Below are 23,176 nucleotides of genomic sequence, written 5' to 3' on the forward strand. Positions count from 1 at the left end.
AAACTAAAGGCTGTTTTATTTCATTATCTTGAGAAAATTAGCTTTGTTATCTCTAATAAAATAAAAAAAACTTCTTTGTTTTCTTGTGATAATGGGTTCATTATATCTTTGTCACAAGATAACAAAGCTAGTTTTCTCAAGATAATGAAATTATTAGCTTTTGATCTCAAGATAATGGCATTAAAAAAATCATTGGAGGTATGCCTGTTTTTGGCTTCCATAATCTTCTACGCATGTCTTAATTTGTATTTCAAAATGTTCATCCTCTTTGTGTGTCCATGTTACAATTTCTTTGCTAACCTTAATTCTTCTCTGCGTCGTTTGATCAGCTCCTCATCCAGCCTGTGAAGACACGTCCCCTCAGACTTGATCTTCTCAAAGTGGTGTCTTACCTCGTCCCTCCACTCCGCCTGGTAAGACACATAAAACACATCCATCAGGGCAGATATTAAGGACTCACAGTAACTGAGTATTCCAACATTCAACAAGTACAAGAAAAAAATAAGGTACTGATGCTGAAAAGCAAAAGAGTGTCTGTGCTAAAGAGGGTCCAGATAGTTTTTAAACTACAAGTGTCTTCTTCATCTTCTAATATTAAAGGAATTCCTTCTGGGCGCGCCTGTGCATTTAAATTTCTCAAGTGGAGCTCATAAACACATGCCTATTTTATAGCAAAATGCATCTGTTTGGAAGTACTGAGCATATGACTGGATAAATGAGAATGAGAGTTTTTCACAGGATGTTTTGATACAGCTTTACTGTTGTTAAACCTGAAGCCTTGTAACTCATCAAGAATGTTCACCTCAATTTGATTCTCTAGTCACTGTGGAGGCTACAATCAATGCTTCTAGTTCCAATATTGATCAATACTTTCTCTGTAGCTGTCTGATACAGCAGGAGACCAGGCAGGTACCTGCTTCATTATGTCCAGAATTTCATATTTTGCAGCACGTTCTTTCTCTTTGATTTTAATTACTGTGTTGTGCTATAGTTGTGTGCTTGGAAAACGCTGCCATTCCTGTGTTTTCCATTGGGATAATAAAGCACGACTGGACTTCATTTCAGTAATTATATCAACGACAAATGATATCAATATTGAGAATAAACTTCACTGAACCTTGATCTTGTAAAAAAGCTCTTAATTTCAGAGTGACTGAGGGTTTGTGAGTATCACTGAATCAGAACCCATTAAGCTGTCAGATGATGATCAATACACCAAGAGCGAACTCAACATGAACTGACATGACATGAGCACAAAAAAAAGATGCAGCGTGGGCATTTTCTTGTACACAGCGGAGCGTGACAGCTGTTATCTGATACCTGTCATATCAAAGGACAAAGGAAGTCTGATAGATGAGCGTGTGCATGTGCATGCATGTGCGTGCACCACATGTGTGTGTATTTCTGTCTGTATGAGTGATGCTCTTCTTATTAAGCTAATGGACTCTTGTGCACACTCTTCTATTCCTCCAGTCCCCTCTTTCTCCTCTCTCTTTGCTCTCTGCGCCCTACCATTAAAGCAATCAATACACTCCAGTAGCAAATACTTCTTTCTAACGTCACAAGAAAAATCCATTACGGGGCAGAGAGGAGAGAAACCGGGGATCGTTGCAGCAGAGGGGGAAGGGGAACTGGGAGAAAAAAAGGATCAAGGATAAGTGGAGAGAGTGAAAGAGGTTTGTATTTTGCATCATGAGATAGAAGAGAAGGAGGAGGCGGTGGGTTGCTGTGAAGAGGAAATGAAATCTTATTCATTTTGTGTGTTTGTGTGCATGAGTGTGTCTAACAATTATACATGCTTGAGTTATAAATTGATCCGCGGTTCTGCATGGCTGAGTAAAGACAAATCTTCCACACAATTATACTGTCCTTCATCTGTCTGAGTCCGAAGCGGTCATACGTATTTGTCATTGCGTCCTCCCTCCACCCCCCACTCTATCACAGGCACACCCACCTTCTCCATCAGACAGACTTTCTCCATCACGTTTTTATATGATGGAGGTTGACAAAGGTCTCACACGTGACAGGGAACAAAGACCAAGAAACCAATAATATGTTGTGACTGAAAGGACAGGTATTATTAGTGGGCTCCCAAGAGGCCAGGGGCCCCGAGTGCAGCTGCACTGCCTGTAGTCACTGCAGCAGACTGGAAACAAATGGCAGTGGGCTGACAACAAAATGACTATTAGGGATACTGTCTGCTGTTAACAGACATGCAGAGCTTGTGTGAACCTTATCTGATGTCTATTTATTTATATTTAATAGAGAAAGGAAACTGTGACCTTGTTCTCAGCTATTTTCCCTTAATTATACATCTGCAGTGTCTAACCACCGTTGTGAATTAAGTGGTTTTTTATTTCATCCTCCTTTTCGATCTCCGCCTTTCTCTGTAATATCTAAACTGTCTATCTAAAACTTTAATTAAATCAGATTTTACCCATCATAGCTTCTGAGTTGGGAATGCTGGCAGAGATAAAGGAAGCTTACCTGAGACTGAAAGTAGGTTTCTTGTGGAGTCGATAAGATATCTGCTGAGGCGATGTCCAGATGCAGGAGAATCTGACGGAAGGAGGGCCTGTTTCTCGGTTTGCAGTTCCTTTGGACAGTTGCAACAAATGTTTTGTTAGAGATGCAAGAAAATAGGGCTTTTTTTTACATTAGAAAGCTTCTATTGAGGTTTTTGAACGTAGAAATAGAATGAGAGTAGAACAGATATTCTCACGCAAATGAGAGTTAAAGGATGGACAGAGCATTTTTATGTGCACTCTTGCCAGTGCTGCCACTGTAGTGAGCGAACTTCTGTATAAACCTCTGCATATACAAACCGACTTGCAACAAGTCATGGACTGAAGTGAGGTTTTGCAATAATGACCAAACGAGCAGGGAAGTAGGTTTCAAATACACGGTCTGTTACTTTTTTATTACTACTGTAACTGTTATGTCCCTGCTTATTGTTGCCATGAATTAAACATTTGTTGAAACGTAAACTGAAACTGTAGCTGGATTTTTTAAAATTTAGATTTTGATGAGTTTGAATTAAGTATGTTTTACAATGAGCCAATGTTAGTCTTAGTTTGGTGAAAGAGAGAAACTTGTCTGAGTGTGCAGTTGTATTTTTTTTATTTAATAAGGAATATAGGTGTAAGAATAGTCCAAATAAAAGTTCTCAAACTAATGAGCGTGGCACCCTTTACACCCTAACAACTCACAATACTCACCATTTTGTTTTGTACCTTTTTCTCTGTTATTATTAGATCCCTTTTTAATATATATATATATATGTATATCTATATATATATATTTCTTCTCATTCCCCAGACTGCTTTCACTCTGCTAGTCTTTTTAAAGTTTCTAACTTAATTACTTTCCCTTAGTGCTGATGCTGCAACTTTATTTCCCCATATCATTTCTCTTCCCTTCATCTCCCTCTGCCTTCTGCCTCCTTCCTCCTCCTGTCCACTCACCAGCATTGCCTCAGGAGCAGTTTGAAGCTGTCTGGACAGCTGTCAGGTACAGGCAGATGCAGACTGTTGTTGCCCACTCCCCAGATGATAGCGGAGGAGTCAACATCCTTATAGGGCACCTCTCCTGTCAGCATCTCCCACAGCACGACACCGAACGACCTGCAGAGAGATGTGGAATATATTACTGTCAGACACGTTGAAAAAGATGTGAACTGAACTGAAAAAAGGATGCATGATATACTTTAGCTTTATGGAAATAAATCTTGAGATTTAAATGACCAAAAGGTTTATCTGATCGATACTTAATCACTGTAAAAAGCCTTTGTTGCTAACGCCGTGTGGGCAGTCTTCAGTAGTGTAAAGAGAGAGTTCACCCGCAAAATCAAAAATACATACTATTACTCTTACAAGTAATATTGTTTATCAGTCTGGACTGTTGTGGTGTGAGTTGCAGTGTTAAAGATATCAGCCATAGAGATGTTTGCCTTCTCTCCAATGTAATCGAACTAAATGGCACTGAGCTTGTGGTGCTCATAGCACTGAAAAAAATAGTTTGAAAAACTGAACATCAATGTTGCGGTCTCATGTAGGAAATATTTTCTCTCTACTGAACCAAACTAACCAACTGTGAGGAAGAATATGCATTTTTGATCTGATTTAAAGTGTCATTTAGGTTTAATCAGGTTTGTACTACAAATTTAGTCACAGTAACGTACAGTATATTGCTGATGTTTTTATGTTTTTTTTAATAAATGTATGCCCCAATGAATCCATCACAGCTCCAAAAAATGCAGTAGTTGTTGACAAATGAACCTAAAACATGTTGCTTTATTCCACTACAGTTAAGTGTTTCATTGATGAGCTCCAGCTTTATCTTCACTGTTGGGGGAGCAGGACTGTGGACCCGTGGGAAGTGTAACTATGGAAAGTCTGTTGTTGATTGGTGACTCTCTGGGTTGCCGTGGTGCCCATATACAGTATCCGTGCAGCATTGAGGAGGTGTGTGAGCTTGTGTATACATCTATATTTTTAGAGTCTCTCTATCCCCTTGTTTATGATTTGTGAAACAAGAAGAGAGAGTCGATTTCAGGGCAAAACGTGTGTTGTTTTTTTACCTCCATGTTAAATATTAGCTGATAGATGATGGATTACAACTGTGTTATTAATTTATTTCTATACAGTATAATATCATTTAGTAATGTTTAACAATGTAGTGTCTCAAAGTAGCAAAACTACGATAAACAAATATGCCAACAAAACTCTTAATTTTATTAGTTAACCTTGGTGGCACACTGCTGCAGGCAGTTGCCTTTACAGGAATAAATATAGGTAATTGAATTAAAGTTAAAAAGGGTTACATTTTACGTATGTAGTTGAATCCATCTTAAAATATATTTGTTAAATTTTGCTTGTTGCTGTATTAGTATAGTCTTTATATAATATAATCAGACAGGAAAATGAGCTGTCAAGTCTTTCAGCAAAAAACAAAAAACATACAACATACTTCACCATAGCCTTTTCTTCTCTCACTATTTTTGTGGACTACTACATAATTTACATACATTTAAACAAAACTGTAGAGTATACATGCATGCTTTGCTCTCTTTCCACATGAAAAGCTTTCTAATCCTATTTTCACTTCTCTGCTAATGCACTGCTGGCCCGGGGCCAAACCATCCGCAGGCTGAGAAGGTTATTGCAGCCTCTCCTGAGCACTGCAGCATCTGGCAAATCAATTATTAAATTAGCCGGCGTTCCTTTCAGGACGGAGAGGAAGAGTGATGGAGGGATGAAGGATGGGAGAGAGGTGGGAGGGGGGATATACTGAGGGAGATCAGGGCTTAACACAGGGCAACCCATCAGATATGGCCGAGGCCCTATAGAATTTCATGTAATGAGATATTGTACATAATACTCAATAGATTTTCTGGAAATAGGATCCTGTGCTCTGTACTGTAGTAGGCTATAACTAATGAAATTCTATGTTGATTCAATGACAGATAAGACAAATCATAAGGGAAGATTGCAAATGTTCACCAGTGCAAAAGAACAGCGTAAAAAGGGTTATGACACCTACCAAATATCCACTTTCTCTGAGACGGGTTCATTGCGTATGACCTCAGGAGCCATCCAGGCCACCGTACCAGCAAAGGACATCTTGGTGCTTTTGTCACTGAGCTCCTTAGATGTGCCGAAATCAGAAATCTTCACTGCATCATCATAAGTGATCAGCATGCTGGAATGAAATATTGGACACCAAGTTCATATTTGAGATCATCTTAGTGAAAATAAACATAAAAAAAACCCAGCTAATTTAAATCGGCTGTAATCAAACATTTATTAAATATTATATATATACATTATTATGCATATTAATTTTTTTAAAAATCACTGGGTCAGTCAGTGACATGCCTCCACTTCATGTTTTGTTGAAACATGACCAGTTGTTTGGCAGTCAAGGCCTTGCAGAGTTAGAAATAATCATAGCATTAATCTTGGCATCTAAATTAAGCCAATCGGTGCATCTTTGCAAAGCTGTGGTTCCGAACTTGGGTTCAGGATAAATCATCCCTATTACTAGAAGAAATGGATATGTTATATTTGTGCAGTGTTTTGGAGGGGGGGGGCGGGTCACAAAACCAGCAGGGACAGCAGTGTCTCTTTAAAAAACAACTTAGTTTTTTGCGCCTAAAGAGACACTCAAAACACAGTGACAGGTCCCTAAAAAACACCCATATTTTAGGGCTGAAAAGATGCTAGATATACAGCATAGACTCGCTAAATCACAACCAGTTTACTTGCTTGTTGGTCCTGAGCAGAGGTCTGCAGCTTGGCAGGTTTCTCACCAAGATGAAAAAGTCAGCTTATATATTGAATCATTTGAAAATGTTGAAATGACACGTATGAAACGTGCAAATGTATTGGGCAGGAAAAATAACTGCATTCATTTAAATAAAACTGCAGGAAATCAATAGTTATGATGCTTGTCTATAGACTTGAACAGGATGTCTGAGTGTATTGTGAAGCTGCGAAATGTGATTGGCTCGTGGCGTTTGAGGGTGGGGCTTAGTCATAGGTCAATGTCAACCTGCAGCCCTCTGGTGCCTGTCATACCCAGTCTCTCGCCTCCCTTCTTGTCAGTTTCCAGTTATCCTGTATTAAAGGTAAAAAGCCCTAAAAAATAATCTTAAAAAGTTTTCAAATTTACCAAACTAGTTAGTTAGACCTAAACTTTAATGATAGCTATTTAGTGACCTGTCTGCTTTATCATTATCACTTATACTTGATATACTGGATTTACAAAACTCACTTTGGTGATTTGAGGTCTCTGTGGATGATCTTGTGGAGGTGAAGATAGTTCATGCCCCCTGCGATGCCCATGGCCCAGTCCATGAGCAGGGATGGCTGAATCTTCCTGCCAGCTCTCAGCACTTCGTACAGCTGTCCCTGGGCACAGTACTCCATGATGATGCAGTAACACGGAGCCTGGGTACAAATACCTCTGAGGGTGCAGAGAACAGATTAGAGTTGTTAAAACGCTAGAAGTCATATAATGTATAAACGTGTCATTTTAGTGGGATTCTCTGCACATCTTGTTATCTAATAACCAAGCTGATCACTCCTACTGACTTGAACGTGATGATGTTGGGATGTTTGAGCTTGCGCAGGTGCTTGATGTCCGTCTCTTTGATGTTCCGCACTTTCTTTACAGCCACTTCCTGTCCGTGCAGTTTGCCCAGAAAGACGGCGCCCTGAGCTCCGCTGCCCACCCACTGCAGGTCAGATATCTCCTCAAACGGGACCTCCCACGCCTCTGAAATGGGGAAAAAAAGATGGAGGCAAAGTAGTCTGTGAGTTTATCAGTGTCAGTTATGGACATATAGTAGAGTGATGTCATATTAACCTGAAATGATTGAAAATTGTTTTCACCAACCTGGATGAGGACACTAAGCTGCTGATGTTACTTAACTAAACACCAGACAGCTATTCATCACCACACTGATGAGTAATAGAAATATCCTTCATGTTCTTAAATTTGACCCACTTTGATGATTCATATTGCTTTATTACACATGTCACCCCTTCACGAGACTACATGAGTTATTTTGAAGTCAGTTTCTTCATTCTTAGCTTGGCATTTTGGTAAATTCTCTTATTTGCTTTTTTGCCGAGACTTATATAAGGAGATCGATCGCACTCTGATGTCTGTCCATTCTATGTGAAGCTAACAGCTGGTTAGCTTAGAAATACTGACTGCAAACAGAAGGAAACGGCCAGCCGAGTGCTATCCAAAGCCGTCCGGTGTGCTCATCAATGTGCTCGTCTTTCTGATGATTGTGTGTTGACTTGTTGGCTAGTCGTAGTGTGTCAGCTGGACTGCTGTTTTGTTTTTGTCTTTCAATACTAAATGTCTTTATTTGCTGTTCTCATACGCTGTTTGTAGGTTTACCTACAAAAAAAAATGATGTTCCAGAGTTTTGTATAGAATTCACAGAATCATGAGCAGGTGTTTCATGGCTGCGATCATATTTCCAGGTGCTGACAGGAGTTAAGAAGGAAGTATTATAAAGAATGAAAATCCGCATAAGGAGGCATGTTGGGGTGGTAGATATGTCAAACAAATACACAACTTTCCCCCAGAAGAGCTGGCAAGTTGTGTGTGTAACCAAATGAATTTTGAGTTATTTAAAAGGTATGTCATCACCATGTTTCTTTTCCTAAACCTAACCTACGTGACTATATATTAAGTATGTAACAGGTAGACGTCCAACCTTGTTTCTTTTCCAAAACCTAATCTTCATAACTTTATTTGTCTAAACCTAACCTACTTAACTTTTCTAGCCCAAGTATATAGTGTGACAATGACCAACCATTTCCCCCCCCCTAAACCTAACATACGTTACTCAACGTTAAGTATGTGACATGCAATTTATGATGCGCTAATTCTTTAGATGGTATACAAACTGTTGTATGAGGATATTGCTTTATTTAATTTCTTATTCATTTTTGTTTGCATATATGATATAAGACCCCCTTGAAAATCAGATGGTTGATCTCTTTATCATAATGAATACATTTGTATCATCAAAAGCTTCCTCTAATAAATCAAGACCAAAAAAAGACAACACTTTACAGCAAAAAGCCTGTGTGTAAAGCTAAAGCTATCAGCAGGGAGGAAACAGCACAGAAGAGAATTAAACCTGTAACAGTAAAAACCTGTTGTAAGCCACAGCTCTTCACAGTCAACACAGAGCCCGAGTTGATACATTTTTTGGTTGTTGAACCTCACCTTCACCTAAGACTCTGAGTGTGCAGGCAGACAGACAGGGAGCTCTAATCTCCTGTGGGTAATTCTCCCTCAGCCTCCTAAATCCTGCTTAGTGCCATTGTGGGGCTGACGCGAAACAGGGGTCCAACGCTCAGGAAGGGGGGCGGAAGAAGGAGGGATTTGAGAGCCTAATGTGGATGGAAGCTCTGATTGTGTGTGTGAGAAGAAAAAAGAGGGGAGAGGGATTCCCCACGGGTCGGCAGGGGTCCATGTTGGCCAAAGACAGACTGTTAATGCACAGAAAATATACCGCCTGCTTTGCTGCTGTTCTTAACTGCCGAAAAGAAGATCTGCAAGCATTTGTCATATTAATAAGGATGTTATGAATGATTAATGCTCTCTAGTAATAGACTGAGGACTTTGTGTCTAATGAGACCCTTTAAATGTCCCACAGAAGAGACACAAGGCCACACCTGATACACCAATATATCACCAGGTCTGCTTTGTTTGATTTGAAAAATTGAGGACATTCAGAGTGACGCCAAGGACCCCACAGTCCTTCACAATCAATAAAGGACAGACAATTTTCCTGCTTTCTATTGTGCTGCATTGTACCTTTCAATCAAAGCTCAAGAATTGAGTATTGTGATATGGCAGGCAGGCATTCAGTTGCAGTACCCCTATTTATGTCACTTTTATAATATCCGTTTTGCTCTCCTCAGTGTGTGTGTGTGACTCCTTGTGATGCTGCTCGGCGGAGGGGAGCAGCAAGGTGCAGATGGGCTGGGAGTGATAACAGCACAGGATGAAAAGGAGAGGAAAGGAGACAATGAGAGATGGAAGGAGGAGGGGAGGCGGAGGGGAGATGTGGAAGTCAAACGGGTGATAAAATATCAGGAGGCTATAAAGACAAGGAGACGTATAAATCTGCCACCTTCACGCCTGATGTGAATTTATTCTATCAAGTTTATTTTTGGCACCTTATCTTAACTTTATGTGTTTGTGTCAGGGCGATATTAAGTGTTTTGTGGATGTGTTTCCATGTGCGTGCAGTCATCCTCTGGGCCCCCATATGTGTGTGTGTCAGGTTTGCGTTAATAGAGATGAGAGGCGCAGGGTCAGAGCGTGGCCATGCATAATTCATGGAGCAGATTTGGCAGAGGAGTCCCGGGGGAGCTCTGCGCTATTGTAGTGGCTGCAGACATAAACAACACAGCGTCACAGGGAGCTAGTTTCACTGGAGGGGGGGTGGTGGGGAAAAGGTGGGGTGGGCACAAGCAGGGGAAGGGATGGAGGGGGAGAAATATCTGGGGAAAATAAGCCCTTTGCAGCTTTGATAGAGTCTCTCTCTCTGGCTGCAGCTCTTTCACGTCAAGGAAAGTGTTTGTTTACAACATGGCCTTTGTGGGAGTCATTTTTTTCTAGCAACTGTTTAATGTAATTAAAGTGGGGGATACAATCATTTAATTTGCATATCAAAGCTTCACACTGGAATTAAATGGGAGTTGGTGCTTGCTGTTATTGGAAAACTATAAGCAGCCATTAATGTCAGTGTGTGTGTGTTTGTTTCCACTGAAATGGATTTTGACCTACCGTCAAGGCCGTGTTTGTGCTCTGTGGAGTAAGCTTTGCCAATCATAGTCCAGACAGGCCGCAGACACCCAAACAACCCCTCCAGAAAACCTCCTCCCCCTCCGGTAGACTGGCACTGTAGCCTGGCGTCATCCGCCTGGCTCCTGACCGCACTGCTGTCCATCTCCTGCCCCTCTCCCTCTGTCCTTCCGGGACTCCCGTCATGCTCGTGGAGCTTCAGGACGCTGTTGGCAAAGTGCTCCTGTTGTTCCTCGCCTGGTGTCTGGTTGTGCCCGGCAGTCTGTCCCTCTCCTCTTCCTCCACCCCCAGGCTCGACGGCACCTCCGGTGTCTATGGAGAGGACGTTGCGGAGGACGCACTGGGTCGGGGTCAGGTCCATTTCCGGGGTGCAGGGTGTTTCGGCATCAAGGCGGCGGAAGGATGGAGGATCAGAGAGGGGTGTGTTGAAGCCGGAGAGAGAGGGAGATGGGGCACGAGGTTCATGAATAAGCGCCATTAGGGCCTTTGGTCAGCAGAAGAAGTCGAGAACTGTGAGCCTTAACGGGAGAGAGAGGAGGAGAGAAAAGAGGAGGAAATCTGTTATAAATCAAATTTAATATCCTTCTCTAACCCTCTGAGAGTCATGACAGCTGGTTCAGCTAAATATTGAGTTTATCGGAGAGTGCCACCTCCGGAAAATGATTATTTAGGCCTCCTATAAGTAGGACCTTGAGCTATCGTAAGTGGCAGAGGATCTCAGTGAAGTGACTACCCAAAACAGCAGCTCTGAGCCATGCAGCTGTGGACTATCTGTAAATTCAGGCAGACAAGAAGGCACAGCCCCCTACAGCTGTGATCAATATCAAAGAAATGCACATTCATAGTTTCTATGCTCCTCAGGCTCCAGTCAGTGTTTTGTATGAGTGCTTTGCAGCTTTCTAGGGATTTTTGGACTGTGCAAAACAGTGAGTGCGTTTACATAGGCACGAATAACCCGTTTTTAATTGGATTACTGGAGTATCCCATGTATGTGTTTGAGCACGTAAACACCATATTTTGAATATGCTAGCTTGAGTACTCCAAAAGAAACCAGGATATATGGCGAATACAAATAATACAATAATCACTGTGCGCATGTAAACACCATATCCCAAATATGATCGTAACAGGGATAAGCTTCGAAATCAGGTCATCAATAACAATGTAATCTCACTCAGTGAAAAATATGCAGTTTGTTAAAATGTTCATCATCAGCATAGAGGAGAAATACCTAGAGACAAAGATCACATATAAATCAAAACATTAATTGTTTTGAGCATTTTTCAAAAGCAGAACCAAACTGGCCACCAATGTTGTAGGACGTTGGTATTTGGTTGAATTTAGATTGTGACGTCTGGTGAAAAAAAGTCAATGTCAGCAGGTCTAATCCTAACAATATGAAGTAGAATACTGATGACAGATGATGTTACTATTTTGTTGTCTTTAGCTTGTGTTGTTAAATAACGAAAATCCAACATCTTCCAAACAACTAATGCGAGTGACATAGAATAACATTTGGTTGAAAACTATGAAAACCAAGAACCCAATGTCTGCAAAACATCATAATGTTAACGTCCACACAATGTGAAATTATAGCATTTAATGCATTTAAAATCTCATCTACATGATTTTCATTCCAACCAAAATTTAACACTTTTTCAAGGTAAAAGTCTAATGTCTTTGACTTCATATTGACATCCAGTGCCAGTTGGGAAGTATAATTAATTGCCTTCAATTTGTAACATGAAATGCAGGTGAGGATGAGATTACAGTGGTTGTCACTGCATGTACCTTGCGAAAAGATCAATGGCATTAACTTATGAGTCATGATGTCTGATCTCTGAAAATATCAAATCAATACTAAAATGTGAACCATGATTCAGGATGTGTGGATAAAGGACAAAAGAGCAGCCTGTCTGGACCATAAATCATAGAAAGCCTCAGTTCAGTAACACTACCTTTAATGAAATGCACAGCAAATAATATCAGACCCCCCTCTCTCTATAAGCCAACCTGACAAGCTCACTTAGATGCCTCAGCATTGCAGCACATCAATTAGTAATTTCCTTATAATTCACAGAATATTACTTTGGGTTTAGCATGTTAATGATTGACAGACCTTTAAAGTCAGAACGGGGCCACAGCTGGTTATTTACATCCTGCTGGAGCAACATCACCAGTGTATTAAAACGAATGAGATCAAATGATGTCTGTGTAATAACGAGAGAAATCTGCAAGCCTCCTCAAAGCTTGTCATTTCTCCAAGGACAACAGCATCTACACGCTCAGCGGAGAATGAAAATGCATTATTTCTTGTCAGGGCCTTTTTAAGTGATCCTCTCCTTCTCTGCCAACTCTGACAAGCACGATTGTGAGGTGACAGGTTTCACCTGCTTTGTAAAAATAATGATATGGATCAAAACCCTTAACAGCAGCAGCATCATTGTGTTGTTGTGTGGGATAGGAGGCAAAACAAACATGTGTTTTGCTGTCAGAAAATCACATTGTCCTGGATCAGTTTTCAGATTTGAGGGGAATTTCAAGTGAGCTGATCTTAAATTTGTTGTCCGTATTATGTGTTAGTGTGAAGCTTATTTTGTCAAATTACTAAATGTATTATTGACCACCATACTGTGACACTTACAAGTAATGTGCCTTGAATCTGATATATTAGCTATCAGCCTTGACACCACAACCTATAGCAGTGTATAACCATCTATAATTCATAAAATATGCAGAGAAATCATGTAGATAGTCGAAAACAAGACAGCTTAGAGAATGCATCAACCAAAGCCATTATAATTTTCTGCACAGAGAGAAACCAAACCACTGAGACACATCTGGTGTCTGAAAAATCTGGAATAATCATTCACATCCGACTGATCCTGCCTGCTAATAGTCCTCTCACTTGATTTATTTCGAGGTGTCAGCTGCGGGAGCTGCAGGAGCAGCTACGCTCTGTTACAGGCCAGTGCATTGTGGATGTGTCGGAGGGGTTTCTTGTGCGCATCATCGCACCTCCTGCTGCGGCTAAGATCCCCGGTGCACCGGTGGAGCATCACTGACAACACTCAAGTAGCAGTCAAAACACACGATTGCTGTTTATATTTGAATAATAAAATGACAGAGGGGTTATTTAGGTCTAAAATCCGCGGACGATCTTGTTTCTCCATGCTTGTACCTGCCTATCATGCCGACTGAATGCTGCCAATGTAAAACGTTTCCTACCTCAGTGCCGACATCTGAAGTCCATCGCTGGCTGCAATTTTTATTCCACTTAATAGTTTAGGATTGATTTTTCATAACAATCGTATAATAATTCGTCCTTTCTGGGCTGGTGGTTATAATCAGCATCCACTCCTCCTCATCCTCCTCTCTGCATCCGCTGCTGTCTCTCCGCCCTGGATGACTGGATCTTCTCCCAGCAGTGAGCAGTAAACACATCTACAGCTCCGCTCCTTTGCTCCGCTTGTTTTCTTGCTACTACACCTCCTCCTCCTTTTCCATTCTCCTCTGAGGACGCGATCTGCGCACACTCAGGAATTTATACGGCCTGTCTCACCTATAGTAAACACTGCTGTGGAGGAGAGGAGGATGGGAGGGAGTGATGCAGAGTCCTCCTATCAGCGGAGAAACGCGCCGTGACGAGCTCAGTCCGGTGAGACGCGGGACAGCCGCAGGTAGAAGTGGTTTATGAGCGCGTGAGGCTGCTCTTCAGGGGGGTCAGCCGGTGCGTGAGGTGATCAAAATGATGTCATCCCCAAAGCATGCCGCATTTGACTGGACAGCGCCGTGTAAATCCCTTCAAACCCTATTAACGCCGGCTCTATCGAGTGTAATTGGTGCATAATCTGTGAGCAACTCCTCCGTCTGCCACCGAGGGGACATGAAGGAAAGAAGGACACGGCAGGTCGTTGTTTTTTTTTTTTTTTTTTATCATTATCCTCTCCAATCTCTACTGACCCATTTCTCTCAGAGAGGGAGAGTAGTGGGACAGCACTGGGCCTAAATGGGACCTTCCCCAGGCGTGATTAGTTCCCCTCAGCGACTTTAATTAACCTGAATGAAATATTATATCACACTCATTTAAACAACTGTCATATTTCAGCGCAAATCTCGCAAATCTCATTTTGTGTTTGAAAATACGACCAGGTCCTCAATTTCATGGGTTCCTGTTTAAATATAACTATTATTCCAGGTGTTATTTCCAAGGTCATGGGATCCATTGTACATGGGATTTTTATTATCGTTTCATGCACAAAACTAAGCAACCATGGACTCATAACACACCAAAAAGTCATCGAAACCACATTCAGAATGCAGCATGCAATTTCAAGCAAAACTAGGTGACAAAAAGTCCCATTGTTTTTTTTTTTAAAAAAAATAGAAAAATCAAATTTTTAGACCTATTTTTTCTAACTGACAATAACTGTACTGCGTCATAGTAGAGAAATCAGAATAAATATCCATTAAATAAGCAATTATTGCTTTCTTTTCAGGGCTTTTAAAGCTAAACTTGTGCACTTAAACACATCAAATCTAAACAACTGTTACACTTTGAGCTTTGTTGAGCAATTTCACAGGAAATGGACATTAAATCATCATGCTAAGCTCTAAGCAATACCAGGGGTACTGTTTATTGAAGATAAACACAATATTTAAAGGAACAGTGTGTAGGATTTAGCAGGATTTAGTGGCAGATTGCAACCAGCTGAAACTTCTCCTGGTTAGAATTCCATATGTGTTCTTTGTCTAGGAAGCTTTTACTGGGTGGCAAAATTTCTGCAGAGGTTTCTTCCCCTCCAAAACAAACAGACCTGATGATTTAAACTGGATACAAACACTGTATTATGCAGTTTCACATTAAAATATTAGTGTTCGTCTTACACTGCTCTTTGTGGAGTGGCTGCTAACAACAGTTGCCGATGTGAAAACGTGTTTGGCCCTGTCCCAGTGTTTGGTTTGTCTGTTCTGGGCTACTTTAGAAACAAGGTGGTGTAACATGACAGATTCCTTAAATGAGGGCCTGCTCCCTATGTAGAAATTAACAGCTCATTGTAAGGTAACAAAAACCCGACAATTCTTATTTTCAGGTGATTATACACTAAAAAAAAAACCTATTGCATTAAATTATATTTCTGCAAAGGAGTTCCCCTAAATCCTACACACTGGACCTTTAAAATAATGAAATATTTATATCATGTTGATAATACACATATGATTTTATCGTCCATTAATATTGTGTCTCTCCAGTTCTCTACACTTGTATGTTGAGAGTAATTTACAAGTAAAAGATGAATTTGACTGATAACATTAAAAAAAGATTCTACAGATATTGCGATAATATAATTATCTTAAACTCTTTTGACTGTGATAATCATGTATTGGAAATCCAATATTGTGCTAGCCCTAATATGTCCATCTTAAAAGAGAACAGGACTCACTCACTCCTCCCAAACCACACAGCTCACACATTCGAGTCAGAGAAATCCTGAATGGTTGCCAGAATAACTCTGTAGGCCAACTGGGAGATCATGAAATCAGTGTAAACACAGCAGAATCCTCCAAGAGTCAAACTATTTGGCCGACACGGGGGAAGATGTGCGTTTGTGGAACAGCTGGGGATCCCATGTCTGAGCTGCGTATTTACTGTGACAGTCATAATGGTTGTAGTTACATGACCCTTTTTGAGTGCTAAATCCAAATCCAGCCCTTATCTCCCAGATTAAGCTCGTGTTGGGCTTAAACCCTAACGATGACCTCATCGCGCTGCTTGCAGACAGTGGGGGAAACCCCAACCAGTGCACAGAGCAACCATGTGAGACTGATAAAGCTGCACAGTGCACAATAATTCAGTTCCTCCTCTCCTCTAAGCTCTATGAAATCCAGATAAAAAAATATTGTTTGATACCTATGCTAAAAAATTGGCTGCTTCTGTTTTCGTTTATTCATCTTTTGAGTCACTCTCCACCTCCTGCCTCCACATGAAGCTTTGCCAAATGATTTTTTTCTAAGTGCTTTGTATTCTCTTTCTCTCTGTGTTGAGTGATACAGACGCACCACGAGACATTTTTCATAACTACAATTTCAGACCCACCAAGGGAAAACAAAGAGCAACAGCAGAATAATAATGGGCCTGTTTCATAAGGTAATTAAATGTTTAGCGGCCTTTCATGCAACATATAGTACAACCATCACAGTGGGGCACTGTCAGAGAACTGTTGCATTTCTAAAAATGATTTCTGACCATTTGCATTTTAATTTCACACACATTATCTTCAAGTTCCCAAATGAATATTCGAAGAAGCCAAAAATGTGGTTTATAAATGTTTAACGTTGGTTTTAATATCACATGAAATAGAAATAGTGCGCTTTAATCATTCTTGCTTTTTTGTGCCATCCATATCTAGAATTCTGTCTTAAGGCGGTCTGAATGAAGCAGCACGTCCTCTGTGCTATTTCTATCTTTTTCTTAAAACTTTCTTCATAATTTATTTATCGGTACATGTACTTGCAGGATGGCTCCTGGTCGGGGATGTTCAGTCCTCTGAGGGTCTGTGCTGCTGCCTCTGATGTCCACCGACACACAGCTTCTGCTTGTGTTGTGGTTACTCCAGCAGAAACAAGCACAGAATGAATGCCGCAGGGTATCATTCCTTATCAGATAAAAACCTCAAATCTACAAAGTGACAGCTTTTTTAGAGAACATTTTCAGTGGAGCTCCCACTGATTTTGAAAGATTGCACAGTGGATTCAGAAAGAACTCATCTCATGTTATTGCATACATGCAAAGACCGTCTTATAATATAAGAGAAAATGCAGACCATTAGAGCTATGAAGCTTAAGTCCTTGTCTACCAATATTCAGATATTTGTGAATGAGTTCTATGTCACTAAAAATGTTTTTTTTTTATTTTTTATTTCCGGATACTGTGTATCCATAGCCCTTTATACACAAAGATCATGGTATAGGGCCACTTGGAAGTCCCCTGTTCATGCTGCTTTTGCATTTTTATGCAGAACCAAACAGCAGGTCTGAAATTTAGGTCCAGTGTGTGATTTTTGATAGCATGCCAGCATCACAGAAGCATATGAGGTGTGACGAATGTGACATTTAACACAACAGCGTCGGCCTCTAGACATGTAACATGCACATCTGCAGTGCTTTCTTAACAATAACAATGGCATAATTTGGCAATAACAATCATTTACTGCCCCTGTCATATGGCTTACTCTCTGAGCTGATCTCATCCTCAGCTCAGAGTAAGGAGCCGCTCCCCTCCTTCATTTTTTTTTACCTAATTTGTGGACTTTTTTAGTTTATGTTCTTTTTTGAGTTAGCCACTAACCTCTGCTGGCTGCTTTTAAAATTTCCCATGGTGAATATCACAAATAACACATTGTCAAAAGGTCACATTTGTCCCGTCCATGGTTCTGTACTGCTGGCTGTCCCATTTACACCGATGTCTATTCGGTGCTGTTACTACCTATGCTGCAGGCTTGAAGGCGAGACAACTCTGCTCTGAACAGCAAGGTGGCGGGCACTCTAAAAGGAACTTGTGTGGACATGGAATTAAGCATTTGGGAAATGATAATCTCGTTTTATTAATTCATGCATGTCAATTGTTGCTCGATGTAATGAGCTAGAAACACCACCAACTATGGCAGACCACTGGTTTGTTCACTGTTCGGACTCATGATTACTTTAAACTTAAACTTACTGCTGCAACACATCATGGATAAATGAAGCCATCGGTTGTGCCCAGCATTATTGGGTCCGCCATGAAATTCTGATTTTGGATTAGACCCAGTCAAATTATTCAAGAGACGATTTTAAGAGTGGGATTCTTGTCAATGAGTATTTGAAGGAAAACTTCAGCATGTCCAGGACATCACTTCTATCTTTAAATGAGTTCCTCTGTCTTTTTATCAAAGGAGAATCAACAGTGATGAGATCTCCACTCATCATTTTGAAAAATGTAACATTAGCCTGTACTCTTTACTACCCTTGCAACAAATGGAGACTGCAAAAGACAGCTAATGCTAGCAAGCATTTTAATTTTTTCTTGCATTTTATATTGTAAAATGAAGGTCAAGTGGACAGATTTTTTTTTAAACCATGGGGGAAAATGTTTTTCAAATTATCCGTGTACCTGTGGACAGGACCTTAATCCGACTACTGAGGTAATGACTGTACAGCATGTACTGAATGGCTGATGTGAAATGCTGCATTGTTTGGCAACACGCCTCATAATCTGTAGGAGGGAATTAACAGAAGCCTGCAGTGAAGGATGTCAAGAGGAATGCTGTGTGTGTATGTGTGTATACATGCCTTTGACTGTGAGTGTACGGTATGTTGTGAAAGGCTCGGTGCCAAATGGTCACAGATTGTCTCAGTCCGGTAACGAGGGGAAGGGGATAGAGTGTGTGTATGTGTTCAGGGGATGAGGGGGAGGGCAGCTCCTGGCTCTTTGGAGAGCCTATTTATGGATCCTCGTCAAGAGCCCCTTGTGTTACTCATTGTCACTTTCACTCACACGCTGCTGAATAGGTGGCCAATCATCAAATCCACTCAAATCTGTTCCTGAAGGGAAAGTGTACAAAAGAGGCAAAGATAATTGGCACTCTGCTCCAACATCATATTGACTGAAAGCTAACAGCAGAATACCAGAGATATGTTGCATATTTCTGATGAAAGACGCAGTACGTGTGTCCTGTATCTGTGGGCTTCTGTATGTCTGTGTGTATATACAGGACGGAGTGATCCCATCCTGTCTGTCGGGGGGAGGCTGATATTTGACGGTGTTGTCATCAATCAGGTTGCCACTACTTTTGGCCCACTGATGGGATTCATTAAGATTGGCGCCAACCAGTATTGGTGGGCGGGTAAAGCGGGGTGGGGGGGGGGGGGGGGATTCTCCATTTCAGCACGATGATCTCACCTCCTGTCTACAGCTCAGGAAGAAGAGTTTTCATTCATAAAGTTCATCCATTCACACATGCACACATGATCAGGCGCATGCACACACATACACAACCGATGTATCTCCCAACGGGATGCTGAGGAAACAGTTGAGCCAATGAGGCAATGTTCAGGTGAGATCATCACCGGACGCCAAGGTTCTTCTTTCCGTTTAAAAACTCTATAAAGGATGTTTTACGCCTTGAATCATTCAACCGTGCCTGCATTACAGCACCGCATACTCAAGAGCGAAAAGATAACGTCATGATAGAAAACTGACAGAAAACTTGTTGGATACGCATTAAACAAATTTGTGTATCTTTAGTTATATATGTGCACATTTACAACGTCTCTGAATTTGCCAGCATTAACTGATTTTCTAGCCCAGTCGGGGGCAATCGAAAAAAAACTGGGCACAAAACACTATTATCAGCTTTTAAGTTGGTGGAGTGAGCTTGTTAGCAGTTTCAACATCCAGCAAACACTGAACAATATCAGCATTGATTTGGAGTCGTAACTGTGGCCAAATATATACTCTCATTTTAACTTTATTTTGGTTTCCACCAACTCCTGAGGGAAATATACGGCTCCTAGGCTGCTAAATGCTCCGTGATGTTCTATGGCTGCATTTTGGCAAGAATCCAGTGATACAATACATATCACAATACAAGGGTTACAATTTGATATTTTTTGATAAATTTCAATTTAAAAAAAATCTAATTTTAGCAAAACTGTCAGTGCTAACGGTGTGCCGTTTATGCCCGTGTCATAGGCCTGTGTTCTTTGTGTTGACACTAGCAGCATGTTGTTATGTTGGAGTGGAATCTAACACAGCACAAAATGAACCACTGCCACAAATCTTTGCTTGTATACTTTTAATTAAAAGCCATTCCAATAATTTTTGAAATTCGAAACAGCATCGCAAATATCGTGATAGTCAAGTATATCTATACTTTTTTACACCACTACTATTTTCACCAGTTAGTCACTCAATGCCTGGACACAACAAATCGACATCAAAGAACCAGTCCCCGCCAAAAAAGTTGCACTTGAATGCATCACAAAGACTACAACCAACGACACATACATTCTCCAACTGCGTTAGTGGAAATAACTCTCTCTATCAGCAGGAAGAGGTATTTTGTAAAAAAGGGGAAAACAGACAATTGACGGGTTGGATTCAAGATGATGGATAGCCAGTTAGCAGAACACAACATTGAAAAAACAAATGATATTTACTGTGCACTGAACTGAACTGCTAATCAACGTGATTTCAGTCACTGACAGGCTTTGCCATCCTCAACAGGAATCAACATGCTGGATCAGCCAAAGAAAAGCCAACAAGGGCTGCCTAATGCCAACGTTGTAGGACACACCACCAAAACCAAGGCAGCAGACGCTCACCAAAAGCTTGACAATGACCACAGGTAACCATTAACTTGGTTTGTCAGGGCCCTTTAGTTTGTAGTTTGGTGCTGAGCAGTACAGTACGGCAGATTTTTAGAGCTTTTTGCAAAAGCTGCCTGCTGCAGCTGAAAATTACATTAATGAGAATGGTGAGAGTGAACCAAACTGGCAAATTTGAGGACCAGAACATCAAAACAGCTGAAAGTAGATCTAAAACTCTGTAGAGCTGAGGAAAACAAAACCATTTTACAAACAAGCAGTCAGGCGATTTGTTGTTAATTTTTACAATTTTTGACTGGTGCTGCTTTCCACCCTCTTGTTAACAATTACAAGATGAGTCCCAGACAACATAAAGAACCATATTGACTCATCCCGTTGTGCTCTAACATATGCAAATCCAACATTTAGATCAAGCACTGCTTTGATCTTCCAGGGAGATTAGCAATGCGTCTGATTTCCCTTTGAAACCTCTGAGGGGCGAGCAGCCAGCCAGGCAGCCTGCTGTGGGGAGCCTCTGGCAGCGGTCCGGTCAGGAGAGGGTTAATAACAATAAAGGGGAGGTTGGAGAAGCCTTCCTGAAAGTCACATGGTTTGTGCCGGGAAGCGGGGGTGGAGGAGCAGAGGGAGGGAGGGGAGGAGAGGTGGGGACGAGGCGGGGGAGGAGTCTGGAGCATGTTGCCGTAGAAACAGAATCCTCAGTTGGCCGGTGTGAAGTCAGAGGCGTAATATTAGGCGGTGACTGCAGTTAGATGCTGCTGGTGGTGTGAGGTGGGTGGATGGGTGGGGAGGGGAGTTTGGGAGGGGGGTGACTCACATTGGAGGATGCACTCTGCATTCTAATGGTTGGACCCACATGTGGACGCACACACACACAAACACACACACACACACCTTCATCAACTACATCACCCACTGTCCCTTCCTCATGTTAGATCTCCCAGTTCTCTCCACCATCTCCTACTGTACAGCATGGCTCAGCATTATCCCACACCACCCTACTTCACAACATATAATTAATTCATTATGCCAGTGGAAGATCCATTAGCGATTGTCTCGATTGCCTCACTTGCATGTGTTGATAAAGGCCATCTATTAGAGAGAACCAAATGCTGAGACCGGCTAGTAAACTATAGCCATGTAATTGGTGACAGTATAATTGCACAGCACACGTAGCAATTAAAGCAATAATATGTGTAAACCACGCTCAAGATTATCATTGGATTAACTACACTTCCCAAATGCCCTTGAGTGTAGACGCTCACCAGCTGTTACAGGGGAAGTGTTTATAATTATGCGGATGATTTTTTAGGGCTGTTGTTTTGAGGGTCTTTTCTTTTGGCTGCAGGGGGATCAGTTTGTATCTCATTAGATCTGTTGTGAGGAAGTCCTGTCTATGTTAATGAACTTTTTCTCTCAGGATGGGGGGGGTGAGAAAACAGAATTGCTAAACAGATATCCTACTGAAATGCACAAACGTAAATCGTAACAATAAAAAATATCTGAGATTTGTGAGGCCTCAGGGTCAACGAAGGTTATTCATTATAACAACCAACGCACTTTGTGTTGAGAATGAGAAGACCAAAATACCTAAAATCCACTATGTTTATTGCTTTTTTGAGGCAAAAAATTGTGAAGTGAAGAGTCAGTCATAAATGGCAGCATAAAACAGTCATAAAGAGGTTTCTTAAGTACTAATTTCAAAAGTATTTGCATCTTTCTACTGCATAGACAGACTAGTTTTATGGAAAAATCATCTTGACTAAACATGAGGAATCTGTGTTTAGGTTTTTATGCATCACATATCTGGAACAAGCTCTCTAAAACTGTACTTCTGCTGCAAATCTCAATTCCTTTAAACCAAGGCTAAAAACTTTTCTGTTGCTCGCTGCCTTTTATTGAGTCAAATATTTATTCATTTCTTACACTGCACTGCAACTTTTGTATTTCATACATGTCTCAGTATATTTTAGCTTGTTTTTATTTTCTATTCTCTTGCTCTTGAATGGTATTTATACTTGTATTTAAATGTTATTTTATGTGTTTTATTGTACTTTGTCTCTTGCCTTGCCTTGTCGCCAAAATGTGCTATATAATAAACTTATGTAATTTATGCAAACCATACATCTATTATTTCCCCTAATACTGTAATATAACATGCAGAGATAATTAAAGTAAATCATTAGTGATGAGGTAGCAGAGGCTGGAATCATTTTGTTGTTTTATGATCATGAATTATTAATGTCACAATGTAAAGGTAATTTGGAAGAATAAAAAATTACATCCTCCTGTGACAATTTTTTTTTTTTTACTGTAGGGGAGACTTAGTTATGTCAACTGATTTAACCTCTAAAACAATAAAAACACAAGATTTCTCTTATTTCATGTAATTATTTGCATAATCAATACCCAGCGATAAGGAACAAATCCACTGCTTAGGCACTATGAGAGGCTTTGAATATTGTAT

The 23,176-nt window shown here is 40.8% G+C and overlaps 1 protein-coding gene and 1 long non-coding RNA gene across 5 annotated transcripts in view; one reads left to right on the forward strand and one right to left on the reverse strand.

The window, feature by feature from the left end:
- Positions 1 to 23,176, reverse strand: part of LOC121951036 (mitogen-activated protein kinase kinase kinase 12-like) — a 35,523-nt gene that overhangs the window by 9,383 nt on the left and 2,964 nt on the right. Inside the window, exons 1-8 of one of the 2 annotated variants that reach the window (XM_042497224.2) lie at positions 13,573 to 14,110; positions 10,327 to 10,862; positions 7,095 to 7,278; positions 6,775 to 6,966; positions 5,542 to 5,700; positions 3,465 to 3,623; positions 2,488 to 2,596; positions 301 to 410 (exon numbers count right to left, since the gene is read on the reverse strand). In XM_042497224.2, the coding sequence (XP_042353158.1) occupies positions 301 to 410; positions 2,488 to 2,596; positions 3,465 to 3,623; positions 5,542 to 5,700; positions 6,775 to 6,966; positions 7,095 to 7,278; positions 10,327 to 10,822 (1,409 nt within the window). In that variant the 5' untranslated portion in view covers positions 10,823 to 10,862; positions 13,573 to 14,110. Of the gene's footprint in view, positions 1 to 300; positions 411 to 2,487; positions 2,597 to 3,464; positions 3,624 to 5,541; positions 5,701 to 6,774; positions 6,967 to 7,094; positions 7,279 to 10,326; positions 10,863 to 13,572; positions 14,111 to 23,176 lie in introns of those variants that run through there. The other variant, XM_088089014.1, reaches the window with a different exon arrangement.
- The window catches only part of LOC148190219 (uncharacterized), a 28,481-nt gene that overhangs the window by 3,410 nt on the left and 1,895 nt on the right, over positions 1 to 23,176 (forward strand). The window contains exons 2-4 of one of the 3 annotated variants that reach the window (XR_015779064.1): positions 330 to 413; positions 7,177 to 7,243; positions 20,612 to 20,732. This is a non-coding gene — a long non-coding RNA (uncharacterized LOC148190219). Of the gene's footprint in view, positions 1 to 329; positions 414 to 3,467; positions 3,633 to 7,176; positions 7,244 to 20,611; positions 20,733 to 23,176 lie in introns of those variants that run through there. The other 2 variants (XR_015779065.1, XR_015779066.1) reach the window with 2 other exon arrangements.

This window comes from Plectropomus leopardus, chromosome 2 (genome assembly GCF_026936395.1).
Source record: "Plectropomus leopardus strain MGB_pleo_1.0 chromosome 2, ASM2693639v1, whole genome shotgun sequence".
In the NCBI taxonomy this organism is placed as follows: domain Eukaryota; kingdom Metazoa; phylum Chordata; class Actinopteri; order Perciformes; family Serranidae; genus Plectropomus; species Plectropomus leopardus.